Source organism: Saccopteryx bilineata, chromosome 1 (genome assembly GCF_036850765.1).
Source record: "Saccopteryx bilineata isolate mSacBil1 chromosome 1, mSacBil1_pri_phased_curated, whole genome shotgun sequence".
NCBI classification, from domain to species: domain Eukaryota; kingdom Metazoa; phylum Chordata; class Mammalia; order Chiroptera; family Emballonuridae; genus Saccopteryx; species Saccopteryx bilineata.
Genome location: NC_089490.1, coordinates 21,098,446 through 21,113,608, shown reverse-complemented (window position 1 = coordinate 21,113,608; position 15,163 = coordinate 21,098,446). Strand labels below are relative to the sequence as shown.

Sequence of the window (15,163 nt, the reverse complement as noted above, 5' to 3'; positions counted from 1 at the left end):
CTGAGCAGGGCCCCACCCCGCTCTCCTCTGGCTGGCCCGACGCGGCGGTGGCAGTAGGGGCGGCGGCAGTGGTGGTGGTGGCGGGGGGGAGGGGCCGGGCGGGGGGCTGGCGGCAGCGGCGGATGGACTCGCGGGTATCGGAGCTGTTCGGCGGCTGCTGCCGGCCCGGAGGGGGCCCGGCCATGGGCGGAACCCTCAAGTCTAGGGGGGCCGGGGGCAGCAGCGGCTGCGGGGGCCCGAAAGGGAAGAAGAAGAACGGAAGGAACAGAGGGAGCAAAGCCAACAACCCTCCGTACCTGCCCCCCGAGGTGAGCACCTGAGAAGTGGTGGGTTGAGAGGAAACCACTTTCCGGTCCTAGGACTCCAGGAGGTGGGACAGAGAGAATTGATACCCCCTTCCGGTGTCAGGACCCCTGGGGAGAGGAGAACCCCTCCTTCCGGCCCTGGGACCCCAGGTATACCGGAGGGATAGAGAGACTGGCCCTCCGCTCCAGGGGCTGGACCCCAGGGAGGAAGAATGGGGAGGAGGATATTCTCATTCTGGTCTCAATAACGCCAGGAGGAAAGTGGGGAAAGGAGATCCCACTCCGATCCCCCTGGGAAGAGCACAGTGGAATGCCCCTACCCCATCCCCGTGCTGCAGGAAGAGAACGGAGACTACATCTCGGGATAAGGAGGCAGAGTTTTCTAAACTTCTCCATAGGAAAGAGAGGAGTACGCGGGAAAAGAGCAGTATGTTCTGTACCAGTCTCTGAGTACACACACACACACACACCCCAGAGAGAACAGGTAGTCCTCCTGCCCTTTGCCTGTCCTATGAGAAAGTGGGGACAGCCTCCACACAACTACTTCATCTACTCCCTAAGGCAGAGAATAATTGCTACTTTGTCCATCTTAGAAAAGTAGGACCCAGAGGAAAAGCCTGAACTAGTGGTTATCAACCTTGAGAATGTATCAGAATCACTTACTGTGTTGTAGACTTGGGCAACTGAAACCTGTATAATTATGTTAACAGGTGTCACCCCAGTAAAATTCAATTAAAAAAGAAGAATCACCGGGAGTGCTGCCCCACCCCTAGAATTTCTGATTCAATAGGTCAGAGGTGGGCCTGATAATCCGCATTTCTTTCAAGTTCCTGGGTAAGGCTGATGCTGCTGGTCCTGGGACCACACTTTGAATCATCCTTGTACCACTTTTCTGAAGCCATTCTAATTCTTCATCAAAATGATTAAAAGGAAGGTCTTTGTTTTTATTGATTGAGTTTAGGGTGAGAGAGAGAAAAACATCAGTTTGTTGTTCCACTTAGTTATGCATTTATTGGTTGGTTCTTTCATATGCCCTGACCATCCCCCACAACCTTGGCATATCAAGACAACACTCTAACCAACTAAGCTACCCAGCCAGGGCCAGGTCTTTGTTGATGGGTGAAGATCTCCCTTGTACTCCATGATGTATAGATTGTGGTGAAGACCTGTTAGAGCCTAGAGTCTGAGATCCTTGAAGGGATGCAATAATGACAGGAAGGGGAAGAAGAATGGCCAGGAAGGCGTGAAGAAATACAGGACAGGCAGAACAAGTGAATCTCATATGCCTTCGCACCTGCGAGGGGAAGGCTCAGGCAACAGAATACTTCTTTGTTGGGTCACCTAATATAGGAAGAGGCAGAGGACATTGTGGGGTGGGTTCAGGATTTCATGTCAGCTGAGGCACAAGGGTTATGGGGGTAGGAGATAAAAGCCACAGTAAATCTGTCTGCTTAATTATATTTTCTGAGTTTCTTCTCTTCAGCTCAGCCCAGCTTTGGAGCCCTGTCTCTCTCTCATATGAGCTCCTAACCCATTGGGCTTACAGTGACCACTGCTGAGTTCACCCTTTGGCCCTGGTCCAGAACCTGTTGCATCCTCTCACTCTTGATTACATCAGTTGAGAGGGGCGGGCAGGAAAGGAAGTGGTGTCTCCCAGAGCAATAGCAAAGAATGGCTTCAGCAGCACCACCACAAGAGAGACACAGATTTCTAGGGACAGCATTTTGAGGGCCTGAGGAGAAGGAAGGGGCGATCTTGCATCTAGAAAGAACGTTCTGCCTGTGATCAAAGAAAGGAGGGACTCATGTGCCTTGCTTAGATGGGTGACTTTCCTTGAGAGAGGTCACGTTGAGGCTGAGTAGAGGGCTTGTCTGCCAGTGACCTTTGGCAGACACCTTAAGCACGTGCCATTGAACTTTCTGCCCTCTCCAGTTAGCTGTTGCCCGGGTCCCAGAGAGAACCAGGGAAATAGAGATTGGGTCTGGACCGTGTTTGGTAACTGCTCCCTGTTTCTTTCCAGGCTGAAGATGGAAACATCGAATATAAAGTGAGTCTTAGGCTGGGGAGGAGCATGTTGTTGTTGCTGGCATGGGATGATGATTTCTCTCAGATCTTTCCAACTTCGTGTTCTGTAGTAATTTAGGCATGTGGTTCAGGGTGAGGGCTCTGTGCCCCATTCTATCAGCGGGACTTACCGTCAGGCATGAGGGGGTATAGTGGGATGGTCCTGGTCCTCGCAGTGGGACAGGTGGTGAGTGTGTGAGTTTAGGAGGAGCATCTCTGATTTCACCTTCTCATACCACCTCACCTGCCCTAAGCTGAAGCTGGTGAATCCGTCCCAGTACCGCTTTGAGCACCTGGTGACCCAGATGAAGTGGCGACTACAGGAGGGCCGTGGTGAGGCAGTCTACCAGATTGGGGTAGAGGACAATGGGCTGCTGGTGGGGCTGGCTGAGGAGGAGATGCGGGCCTCCCTCAAGACCCTGCACCGGATGGCAGAGAAGTATGCTTCCCCTTCGCCTTGGTTCTCTTTTCCTGAACTCTGGGGAGGACACACATATATCCAGTCACCAAGGCCTTAGGAGCCAAGAAGGGCCTTACCTTCTGTTGCCTTCTCTTAACAAAAGGCTGACGTGGGGAGGGCTAGTGTTCTGGGCTCTCCACATTTGGACCTAGGTTTCTTTGTTCCTTAAGATTTGTCTGTCTGTCTGTCTGTTTGTTTAAAGGGAGCTGTGGGTGTGGAATGGATTGGAGGGTGGTCGGAGAGGAAGAAAGGTGTTGGGAGCTCTGGGATGTGTGGGAAGGCCGTTGGTCCAGAGCCAGGATGGAAAGTTGGGGTAGGGGAGTACAGATGAGATGTGGCATCTGTGGCCTTGCTGTGGTAGGGTTGGGGCAGACATCACTGTTCTCCGGGAGCGAGAAGTGGATTACGATAGCGACACACCCCGGAAGATCACTGAGGTGCTAGTACGAAAGGTCCCTGACAACCAGCAGGTGAGCATATGTCCTTCCCTGCCTTTCACACCCACGCTCCCTGAGAGGGCCCTGTGGTAGCAGGCTCCCTCCTGGCCCATGATCCTGGGGGTATCCAGTTCAATCATGTGGTTCCCAAGGAGTGGCACTGCCCTTGACCCAGCCTTCAGTGCAGAGAGGTAAGGATTGGAGCCCTTACCTCTGACCACTTATCCACAGTTTCTGGACCTTCGTGTGGCTGTCCTGGGGAATGTGGACTCAGGGAAGTCAACCCTGCTTGGAGTCCTGACCCAAGGAGAGCTGGACAACGGGCGAGGCCGGGCGAGGCTCAACCTCTTCCGCCACCTGCATGAGATTCAGTCTGGCCGGACCTCCAGCATCAGCTTCGAGATCCTAGGCTTTAACAGCAAGGGAGAGGTGCATGCAAGCAACGGGACCCAGTGGGCCAGACCGTGGGGACAGGATGGTAGAGGTGAGGGACAGAGGCTGAGGGCAGAGTGTGGAGACTTTCTGGAGTAGAGTAGATGAGGACCCTGAGGGCAGTGAACAAGCTCTGTTCTCAGAAAACAACTGGGTAATCAACTGAATTAAATCAGAAATGGGGCTCAGGGTTAAGAGGCAGGGTCACCCAGGGACTGGTTTAGGTTCTGGCGACACTTAAAGGGTTGGGGAGGCTGGCAGGGGACACTGAAAGCCCTGGGCTCTGGACCAGGTGGTGAATTACAGTGACTCACGGACGGCAGAAGAGATCTGTGAGAGCAGCTCCAAGATGATCACCTTCATCGACCTGGCCGGCCACCACAAGTACCTGCATACCACCATCTTTGGCCTCACTTCTTACTGCCCTGACTGTGCCCTGCTCCTCGTCAGTGCTAACACTGGGATTGGTACGAGGCTGGGGCAGGGATAGGGCTGGAGGGCGTGCTGATTCTCTCTTACCCTGGGCCTCTGGAAATCTGGGAGCCAGGCAAGCTCTCATGTTCCCTCCCCACCCTGCCACATCCTCACCCCTCTCTGACACCTGCCTTCTTTCTCCGAGGCAGCTGGCACAACAAGGGAACATCTGGGACTGGCCCTGGCCCTGAAAGTGCCCTTCTTCATTGTGGTCAGCAAGGTGGACCTGTGTGCCAAGACCACAGTGGAGAGGACGGTACGTCAGCTAGAGCGGGTCCTCAAGCAGCCTGGCTGCCACAAAGTCCCCATGGTGGTCACCTCCGAGGACGATGCCGTCACTGCTGCCCAGCAGTTTGCCCAGTCACCCAAGTAAGCCTCCCTCACTCTAGAGCCCTGATCCACAGGGAAGGCTGCCACAGGGCCCCAGAGCATGGCATCTGGCCTCAGGACCAAACCGGTTCTGGCTTAGTTCTGCAGTTTTGCAGGTGGGGCTTGTGGGAGGGAATCTTGGCCAAAGGGCTGACCTTTCCCCCAAGCCAGCCTGGGTCTTTGCTGATGCCCGGGACTCTGGAGACGAAGTGCTACACCAGGCACTTGCAGCGCCCTTGGGCTCTGGGACAGGTCCTTGGCTGGCTCACGGAGAGAGGGCTCAGAGCTCCTGCAAAGTTTATCAGGAGAGGGGCCCATACCACCCTGAAAACTCACCTTTCCATGTATGGGAAGCTGTCCTCTGCTTCCTGTTAGAACGTTCCTCATCCGTCCGTTCCATGCCTCTCCAGTGTCACCCCTATCTTCACACTGTCCAGCGTGTCAGGAGAGAGCCTGGACCTGCTCAAAGTCTTTCTCAATATCCTCCCACCGCTCACCAACAGCAAAGAGCAGGAGGAACTCATGCAGCAGCTGACAGAATTTCAGGTAACTGTCCACGCAGACAGGCAGTGAGCTGGGGATCTAGGAAGGATGGACTCCGGCCAAGCCCTGAGGCTGTCTAGAGATGTGTGGACCTGCCAGCCCTACTTGGCAGGCCACTGAAAGAATTCCCTTTGGCTTCAGGTGGATGAAATCTACACAGTACCAGAGGTGGGCACAGTTGTTGGAGGGACACTTTCCAGGTGAATTTCCTTGCTTGCTACACCCCCCTCAGCCCTCACATACCCATACACTGGAAGGCAATCATGGCCCAGAGGAGACCCCAAGCTGAACAGAGCCCAGCGAGGAGATGTGCTGGGCTGCAGATTAGCCTTTCACAATCAGAGGAGGGGGAGAAAGCTCGTCTGTTGGTTTATGAGGGAAGAAACAGTATTTGTCTTCTACTGAGAATCTCCAGAGCCCTGAAGGAGAAGTGTGGGTCTTGGGCCCCAGGAAGAAAACTAGAGTGTATTCAGTTGATCACTTCTTGGCCTTTTGGCTAAGATCAAGTATGGAGTGTATTCAGCTTACTTCATCTCCAAGTAGGGAGATGAGAGGTCCCTAAGATTCCTGCCAAAGCAGAGGATGAACCCAAGGGGATCTCTTGCTCTTGCAGGGATCAGGTGTTCAGTATCAAAGCAGCAGGTACCTCTCGGCCAGCCAGCACTGCCTTTCCTGGCATCGCCCTTCCCGGCCTGACTCCGAACTGGGGCAAGGCACTCGTCTCCCCTGCCTCCACGTCAGGGTTTAGGGTCTCCTTCCCCCTCCTGAGGCACTCACCTTAGAAGGGAAGTAATGCTCTGGGTGACCCTAGCAGAAAGGTCAGGGAGCCTAGGCTGACGCTGTGCCATCCGCCCTCTGGGCTGCAGCGGGATTTGCCGTGAGGGTGACGAGCTGGTGGTGGGCCCCACGGACGATGGCTGCTTCCTGGAGCTGAGAGTATGCAGCATCCAGCGCAACCGCTCTGCCTGTCGTGTGCTGCGAGCTGGTCAGGCTGCTACACTGGCCCTCGGGGACTTTGACCGTGCGCTCCTTCGCAAGGTGAGGTGGGCGGGTGGGTTGGAGAGGGAACAAAGGAGCACCTGTCTCAGGGTAACTCAGAGGAAGCATGGTCTCGACCCCAGGAAGGTGGTTACACAGACTGTCCATGTTGAAAAGACAGAAGACTCAAAGCACAGATCACTAAATACGAATCACTGTGGTACAACCCGAGTGTCCAGGACCTTAGAAACGCAGATCATTAGAGGGGTCAGAGGACGTGGGAGGTGTGTGAGGAGGGGTTCCCTCTAAGAGGAGAGTTCTGAATATTCCCTCCTGAGGTCTTGTGTTTGAAGTCCTAGAGGAAGAGGAAAGTTAGGAGCTCTAAGGGAGACTAATGCGAGGTCTGGGGACTGTGCCTCCCCAGGGCATGGTGATGGTGAGCCCCGAGATGAATCCCACCATCTGCTCAGTGTTCGAGGCAGAAATAGTCCTACTGTTCCATGCCACCACATTCCGGCGAGGCTTCCAGGTGACAGTGCATGTGGGCAATGTCCGGCAAACGGCAGTGGTGGAAAAGATTCATGCCAAGGTGAGAGGGACCCAAGCATGCCCCTTTCTCTCCAGGGACAAGTCAGGATTCTCCTGCCTCCAGAAAGGCCTGGCCTCAGACTCTGAGAATTCCCTGATCCCACAAAAGGGACAAAGGGCCACTTCGGGTGGGTAGGACCTGCTAGGCCCCCGAGGGTGGAGAGCGCAGGCTGTTAGAGAATGGGATGGGAGGCACTGTCCAGGGCCAGTGACGGCATATCTGCTGCAGGACAAGCTGCGGACAGGGGAGAAGGCAGTGGTGCGTTTCCGCTTCCTGAAACACCCAGAGTACCTGAAGGTGGGCGCCAAACTGCTGTTCCGGGAGGGTGTCACCAAGGGCATCGGCCATGTCACTGATGTGCAAGCCATTGCAGCAGGAGAAGCCCAGGCCAATGTGGGCTACTAAACAACTCCAGGCAGACACAGCTCTATTGCTGTCTCTACAATACATAAGGTGACCCTGGCCGTGCTGCCCCTGTTGGCGGCTCTGTGTGTTAAAACGCTAGGGGGAGAGGAGTGCTCCCCGCCACCGTCCTGGAGAGGTGCCAAGCTTGGTGTGGCCAAGGAGGGGCAACCGTAAGGGAGAGGACAGGAGAATCAGGGCGGTGTCAGCAGCTATGTGTCCACCTGGTTGGCTCACCAACCCTGGCAACCCCATCACCTGCCTACTGGATGGAGCTGACCACCACCATGGCCCCACAGTCCGGACTGGGCATGATTGACTGGTGTGGTCCCTGCATGTCAGGAACTGTCACAACTGGGGTGGTCCTTGAAAGCACTCCTTTCTCTATACCTCTTCTGAAGACAATGTAAGTTGCCCATCTTGACCTGACTGTGGACAGAAGACATCTATCTGCTCCTGGGTACCTGGTGGCCCATGGTCTGAAGAAATGGCCCAGGGACAGTGAATGGCAGTGCTCCATACTGTGCTGAGATGTGTGGCCTATTCCTCAGCTTTATGGCCCTTCCCTTCACTGCAGGGCCATGTCCCCAGTTTCTCTTCTCATAGGCCCCACTGGTGCTATTTGTTCTGACCCAGGAGTGGGGCTGCCGAGCTGAGGCTTGGCATACCGAAGGTCAGCTGCATGTCAATCAGTTTGTCCCCACCTCCGCAATGATCTGTTGGTTTTAATGCTGGATCAAACAGCTTGTTTTATTTCCCCAGACCCACAGCTCCCATTCCTGCTACCCCCACCCTGCTTCCAGCTCCTAGATAAGTCCTCTCTTGTTTTAATAATTTGCAGTGACCATCCCTTTCCCTCTGTTGCTGGGAATCTGGAGAGGAGGGAAAATTGTTGCCATATTCCCTACTCTTTAGGGCATGGACTCCCTTCTTTCCCTTTGTTAGTATCCTGGGTTCCCATGGACTCAGGGATTTATTGGTTGAGTTTTCTCTGCATATATATATATATATGTACATACATATATATATTTAAATACACATATATATATTGTACAGAATAAAAATGTTTTATTGACCCCACTGTGCTTATGCTTAAGATACACAGGTTCAGCTTCCAGAGCTAGATTCCTCTTCAGGATTAGAGACCAGTGAAACCCTAACACTGCTGAGCCCTGAGTGCGGAAAGAACTCATCTAGTATCTCATTCACTGTTCTTCCTTTCCTTTCCTCTCCACGACATGTGATCAGTGTTCTGGCCTGTGAGTGCTCTCCCTCCCCGGAGCACGCCCACACCTTTCTTCTCACTCTGCTGTGCATCTCCTAAGCTCTAAGGGTCCCCAGAGACTTGAAACCAGGGGAGCAACCAGTAGTGGCTGCCTGTCCCGGGCTAACGCGTGAGCCTGTCTGTAAGGCCCCCTTTTCTCTGACTTCCCAGTGAGCTAAAGCAGCTCCACTAGGCTTTTTTTTTCTCTTAATTTGTTGGGTGATGCTGGTTAACAAAATTATACAGGTTTCAGGTGCACAATTCTACAACACATCATCTGTGCACTTGTGTTTTCACCACCCCAGCCAAGTCTCTGCCCATCACCGCTCTTTCCTATAACCTCTCCAGACAGCCAGACAGCCCCGCCTAGGCTCTCCTGTCGCTGCTTCTGTCCTAAGCACTTCCTTGTTCTACTGTCCCCAGCTTTCATAAATGTACTCTCAAAATCAAAAAAGAAAGAGGCGCTCTGACCTGTTTTGCATAGTTCTTTGAGTAGAATAGAAATCCAAACTGCCGCCTTTTCAGCTGTAACCACCCCATACTTGAGGAATTGGCTACTTGCTAATGGTCACAATGGTGAGGAGCCCACAACTGTTTGAAGAGATCTGGAGATTAGTATGCCAGCTATTTATGAGTAGAATTTAGAGACTCAGTCTGATCCTCATGCTTTTTTCTAGCAATGCCACGTGGCCAAACCTTACTCCCTTCTTCCCATTTCTGTGTTCAGGGTACCTGACTATCAGAGTTTATGGGTGGAGAAACAGCCCAATGTTCAAGTCAACTACAAAAAGGGACTGCATTTGTAGTACTAAACTTTGCAAAAGAATTGAATGATAAATGTGACCTGTGGTCCCCAGGGGCTTTTTGCCTCCACAGCTTCCTCAAGCTCAGCTGCTTTTAAAAATATCACTGGCTTAACTTGCTACTAAGAAGCCTGTGGTTGAAGAACTTCCTCCTATGTCTGAAACTAAGGGAAGGTTTGCTTTCTTCTGTACGTTGCTGAGTTATAAGGAAAGGTTATATTCAGCAAAGAAAAAAAAGGGTTTGTTTGTTTTTATTTGTTGGAGGTAGCAAAGTTATGCTCAGAGATTGATTTCTGTCTTTGCCAGCAATTTATTTAGCACAGGTTTGCTGTGGGAATTATTTCATAAATCAGCAGCATGCAATATCTCCTAATAAGCCAAGTAAAGAAATAACATATACCAAACAAATGTCATATTAAAAACACTATTTTCCAATCAAGGGGTGGTAAAGGTATAAAGTACAAACAGTATAAAGTGTGTACCTTTTTATAGCAGAAGGCACTTGGGAGAGTTGGCGACCCACCAAAGAGCTGATTTCCAGCTGCCAGCACAAAAGTAAGAGTCCCCTGTTGCTAGAGCACGTTGCTAGGGAACGAGGACAGGAGTGTTGGGAAGGCTGAGCTGCTGTGAGATTATCACTTCGGAGACCCCTGCATGGGTTTAACACCACTGGATGGTTAGGAGCAAATGTCTCAAGGGTCACCAGACAGTTTTTAGGTTAGTGAAGTGTTGCCTCACTAAAACCAAAATTCTCAATCTTCACAAATTTTCAGTATTTAGAGTCCAAATGTCCCTTTGTCATCGTTGCTTCTCCACATGTTCCTATCATTGGGATCCCAGTTGGGCTTCTGACTGCTTATCAGTGACAACAGATGCAGAAGGATGACATCCTGGCATAATTCATTCTTATATCAAAGCAACTTTCAAAATTTGTCGTAGACAATTAAAACAATTTCACTTAGGTCATAAATGAATTTGAAATATTAAACCTATACACAATCACCTGTTAAATAACATTAAAAAAAGATTTTATTTATTTATTATATAGGTAGAGGAGAGGAGCGGGGAGCAAGAAGTATCAACTCATACTTGCTTCACTTTAGTTGTTCATTGACTGCTCGTCCTAGGTGCCTTGACCTGGCAAGCTCAGGGCTTCTAACCCACAACCTCAGCATGCCAGGTCGATGCTTTATCCACTGCACCACCGCAGGCGAGGCAAAAAAATTGCAGTTTTTAAATTAAATTTTTAAACTTTTCCTGGACTAAGAAAAGAAATTTTGGAAAATCATTACTTAGTACTTAGACATTTTCACGAACCAGTGAGCCACTTTGCGATGTCAATGGAACCCTGTCCCAGTGTGCCGGGGTTGCGGGTTTGATCCCTGGTCAGGGCACATCCGAGAATCAACCAATGAATGCATAAATAAGCAGAACAATAAGTCACTGTTTTTCTCTCTCTCCCTCTCTGTCTAAAATAAATAAAAAAATTTAAAGGTATTTAAGGTACTCCTCCCCTCCCCAGTGTGTGTGTGTGTGTTTTATGTGTGTTCCAGTTCTGGTAACCATCTAAAACTTTTCACTATATATGTTTCATCCAGTGAATATCAAGCATCTATACAGGAGTCCCCAAACTTTTTACACACGGGGCCAGTTCACTGTCCCTCAGACCGTTGGAGGGCTGCCACATACAGTGCTCCTTTCACTGACCACCAATGAAAGAGGTGCCCCTTCCGGAAGTGCAGCGGGGCCAGATAAATGGCCTCAGGGGGCTGCAGTTTGGGGACACCTGAATTATGTGCAAGGCACTGAAGAATTCTCACCTCCAAGAATTCCCTACAGATCTAGTTAGGGAAAGGACCATGTATACCAGCGGTTCTCAACCTGTGGGTCGCGACCTGGCAGGCCTCGAATGACCAAAACACAGGGGTCGCCTAAAGCCATCGGAAAATACATATACACTGATGTATACAGTGAATACTGTCTTTTATTAGACATTCAAGTGCCACAAAAAAGGAAAATATTTTCGAGGGAAGAAATCTCCTTGTTAGATATAGTGGTTTTCAAATGTTTCCCCCTTCAATTAAATACAGACCCCCAGGGCCCTGGCCGGTTGGCTCAGTGGTAGAGCGTCGGCCTGGCGTGCAGGAGTCCCGGGTTCAATTTCCAGCCAGGGCACACAGGAGAAGTGCCCATCTGCTTCTCCACCCCTCCCCCTCTCCTTCCTCTCTGTTTCTCTCTTCCCCTCCCGCAGCCAAGGCTCCATTGGAGCAAAAGTTGGCCTAGGCGCTGAGGATGGCTCTGTGGCCTCTGCCTCAGGTGCTAGAATGGCTCTGGTTGCAACAGAGCAACACCCCAGATGGACAGAGCATCGCCCCCTGGTGATCATGCCGGGTGGATCCTGGTCGGGCGCATGCGGGAGTCTGTCTCACTGCCTCATTTCCAACTTCAGAAAAATACCAAAAAAAAAAAAAAAAAAAAGATTTAAATTCCCCCAGTTCTATAAATCAGCTTTAAAAGGAATTGGTTTGTGTATATTATCAAAGGGGCACTCATTATGTACACCATCCTCCCTGCTTCTCTACACACCACCACCACCTTCATCTTCAGTTTCATTCAGGGTTCTCCACATGAGAAAAGCAAAAAGCAGCTGACTTTCCACATATAAGAACCCAGACTAAGAATGCAATACTATAAAAACGAATAAGTGCAAAAAGCTACAATAATTTAAAACCCTAAACTAAATAGTCACTTCAGTAGGGAAGAAGTGAACACACCAATGACCCTGAAAGGCCCAAGTACTTACCCCTTAAATCTGTACGTTAGGGTTTAGGAAAATGCCCTCTACAAACCTGGCCAGCTCTCGGTATCTTCTAGATTGGTGTTTCTCAAATATTAAGATACACCCTGAGGAATCTTGTTAATAATCAGAGTCTGATTCAGCTGCAGTAGGAGTGAGGCTGGGACAATTTTAACAAGTTCTCTGATGCTGATGCTTCACAAAATCACATTCAGAGTAGCAAAGTTCCAGAAACACTCTAGTTCTGATCATGATCATCCAATCTAAAGAGTTCTTGAGGTGGTCCAGCATCAGTCTTGCATAGAGAACAAGATGCAAGAGGTAGAAGGGCCAGTGGTTAAAATTGTGACTCTCATACAGTTTGTATGAAATTCAGTGTTGAGTAGCCCCAGTCACAGAGACAAGGGGAAAATTTTTTTAACTTTTTTTACTTGGTTCCTTTTCTGTGCTACAGTACTTTAATAAATTGTTCTTAATCTTCAGTGGTCTATAAGGCATTATCTCAACTTTGCTCCTTATCTCAAAGATGAGGAAAAGTGAGGAAAGGGACTTGCTCAAGGCCATACACTGCAAGAGACAGAACCAAGTCTGGAAACAGATCTCTTAACCTCCAAAGCCCAACCCCCCCCCTTTTTTTTTTTACCAGATGACACTTCCTCCTAAGGATAAAAGACTCAAAGCTCTTGTGTCTCTGGAAGATGAAGATTTACATCTCTATCAGCAATGAGATTAGAATCCATGCCCATGAAGAGATGGGTGCATTTAACTGGATTATTTTTCTTATAAAAATTTTCATAAAGCTATGAATTTCCCTGAAAAGTGAACATATTTCCATTTCCCAGGGTACAGATAACATAAACCCTGTAGCAAACCTGAGGGCAGCCCTAGTGTGTTAACGGCTTAAAAAATGATTCCAATGTCTGCATGCCCTCAGACCTAGGACGCTTGCTACTGGAGGCCAAAGAACTCTTGGGAGTCCTTTTGCCTTGAGGAGAACCAGCAGAAACCACCGTGGGGGTTGGGGAGTGGGACTGCAAAAAGGACTTCTGCAACTCCAGTGCAAAGTGGTAGTCCGTGTGTTCCGGCATCTCCCACGTGGGCACCAGAGAGCCGCACTGCTCACACGGCACTTGGTCCTCGGCAGCCAGAACACGCGGCGCCGCAGCTGCCCTCTGAGCCACCCCCAGAGCAGACTTGGAAGTTAAAGAAGCAAGCTTGCTCGGGCTGTTCTGGGCCAAATCCATCTGCACAGGAGATGCTTGAACGGATTCTAGCTTCAAAACTTCTTCACAGACAGGGGCGGAATTGGGATACTCCGCTGGAAAACAGCTGGGTAACTTTTCAGGGCTAGACTGCGGATTTTGTGGAGGACAGGAAACTGAAGGATTATTAAGCTGTTTCTGCTTTAGAAGCAGACTTTTCTGTTTAAAGAAGGGCTCGATTCCTGTGGCTCGGCTGGTTGGGAACGGTAATGAGAGCTTGCGGGGTGAGTTGCTCTTGATGGCCTGGGAAGCAGCAGGAAGAGATGGGAGTGAAGCTTCTTTGACTTTCTGCTTTTCTGCAGCTTTTTGGAAAAATGATTCCAGAAAAGTGGATGTTTTTTTAGTGGCTGTCTCTGAAGGGCCACCTCCCTGGGCCTTAGCTTCTGGACTGGTAATTGGCACCTTTGGCAGAGAACTTGAGTCGTTACTCAAGAAGACGGTGATGTCTGTGCAAGATGAAGGCGCAGAGGCAGAGAATTTGGTAGCACAGAGGAAAAGCATTGTGAGGGGTGGGGACCTGTGTGGAAAGTAAAAGGACAAGCTTAGCACAGGTCACAGATTTGATTTATAAATGACCGGGATTCAAGTTCTGTCACAAGAGGAAGTAATTCCTGACTGCATCGATTCGCATCCTTTAGGGCAGGGGTCCCCAAACTTTTTACACAGTGGGCCAGTTCACTGTCCCTCAGACTGTTGGAGGGCCGGACCTATAAAAAAAACTATGAACAAATTCCTATGCACACTGCACATATTTTAAAGTAAAAAAAAAAAATGGGAACTGATACAATATTTAAAATAAAGAACAAGTAAATTTAAATCAACAAACTGACCAGTATTTCAGTGGGAACTATGGGCCTGCTTTTGGCTAATGACATGGTCAATGTCCTGTTTGTCACTGCTAGCCGTAACAAGTGATATGACGTGCTTCCGGAGCTGTGACACGTGTGTCTCACGTCACTGGAAGTAGTGCTGTACGTGAGCAACGCCACACTTTGCGGTGCCACCACATACAGTACTCCACATACAGCATCTGCATCCTATGCTCCTCTCACTGACCACCAATGAAAGAGGTGCCCCTTCCGGAAGTACAGCAGGGGGCCGGATAAACGGCCTCAGGGGGCCGCATGCGACCCGCGGGCTGTAGTTTGGGGACCCCTGCTTTAGGGTGTATCAGATTCATACAGATTCAGTAGGCCTGGGATGGGCAGAGAACCTGCCTTTCTAACAGGTTCCTAGGTGATACTTACTCTGCTGAATCTAGGACCTCACTTTAAGAATCACTGACTTGGTGAAGTCCTACCAAGTCACACACATGTAAGTTGGATCCCCTGGCAGCTAGGTACTACTATTGTCTTCATAAGTTACTACTGCAGAGCTACTATAATTCGGGGTCAGGGCAAGAAATTCTACTCAGGGCAACAAAAGAGCTTTAGAATACTTAGACTGGAAAGACTTGAAAAAACCCTCACTCATTCTCCTGTTCTAAGAGGGCACCACCTAACACTAATACACTAATGCTGACAGGCTTTCAACTCTGGAATCTGGAAAATGGAATTCCACAGTGGCTTGGGTTACTTATCCTAGTCCCGAAAACATTTCAAGAAATTCCTGTCATAAAGATATTCATTATGTCTAGATACCCAAATAAATTTTCCATGAGTTGAATTTCAGAAGATAAAATGTGCTTTTATATACAGATTAGTCCCTCAATGAAGTAAATAGCAAATGCTATTTTTTTTAATGCTATTTTTTTTAAGTGAGAGGAAGGGAAATAGATTCCCACATGCGCCCTAACTGGGATCCACCCAGCAACCCCCATCTGGGACCAATGCTCAAATCAACCAAACTGTTTTTAGCACCTGAGGCCTATGCTCTATGCTCAGACCAACCGGACCACTTGCTGTGAGAGGGGAAGAGGGAGAGAAGGGGCCTGACCTGTGGTGGCGCAGTGGATAAAGCGTAGACCTGGAAATGCTGAGGTAGC

At 49.8% G+C, this 15,163-nt stretch overlaps 2 protein-coding genes across 4 annotated transcripts in view; one reads left to right on the top strand and one right to left on the bottom strand.

Annotated features, from left to right (window-relative positions):
- The first annotated feature begins 96 nt into the window (after positions 1-96).
- Positions 97-8,129, top strand: GTPBP2 (GTP binding protein 2). Of its 2 annotated transcripts, XM_066251291.1 has the most exons (13): positions 174-308; positions 1,016-1,139; positions 2,326-2,352; positions 2,624-2,808; positions 3,191-3,299; positions 3,498-3,695; positions 3,991-4,165; positions 4,322-4,541; positions 4,952-5,087; positions 5,226-5,284; positions 5,951-6,122; positions 6,487-6,651; positions 6,880-8,129. In XM_066251291.1, exons 4-13 carry the CDS (start codon positions 2,675-2,677, stop codon positions 7,054-7,056), a joined length of 1,545 nt encoding a protein of 514 aa, XP_066107388.1. In that variant the 5' UTR covers positions 174-308; positions 1,016-1,139; positions 2,326-2,352; positions 2,624-2,674; the 3' UTR covers positions 7,057-8,129. The 2 variants fall into 2 exon arrangements, with proteins under 2 accessions (XP_066107377.1, XP_066107388.1); XM_066251280.1 differs by lacking the exon at positions 1,016-1,139 and having other exon boundaries at positions 97-308.
- The window catches only part of POLH (DNA polymerase eta), a 43,023-nt gene continuing 35,730 nt past the window's right edge, over positions 7,871-15,163 (bottom strand). For both annotated transcript variants that reach the window (XM_066251261.1, XM_066251267.1), the window contains one exon: positions 7,871-13,696. In XM_066251261.1, coding sequence (XP_066107358.1) covers positions 12,802-13,696 — 895 coding nt within the window. In that variant the 3' untranslated portion in view covers positions 7,871-12,801. The remainder of the gene's footprint in view (positions 13,697-15,163) is intronic.

Bases quoted from the DNA above. Each gene is read 5' to 3' on its own strand.
- GTPBP2 (XM_066251280.1), top strand. From the start codon at position 123: ATGGACTCGCGGGTATCGGAGCTGTTCGGCGGCTGCTGCCGGCCCGGA. The intron at 5,285-5,950 runs GTGAATTTCCTT...TCTGGGCTGCAG, and splicing joins GTTGGAGGGACACTTTCCAG to CGGGATTTGCCGTGAGGGTG. The intron at 6,123-6,486 runs GTGAGGTGGGCG...GTGCCTCCCCAG, and splicing joins ACCGTGCGCTCCTTCGCAAG to GGCATGGTGATGGTGAGCCC.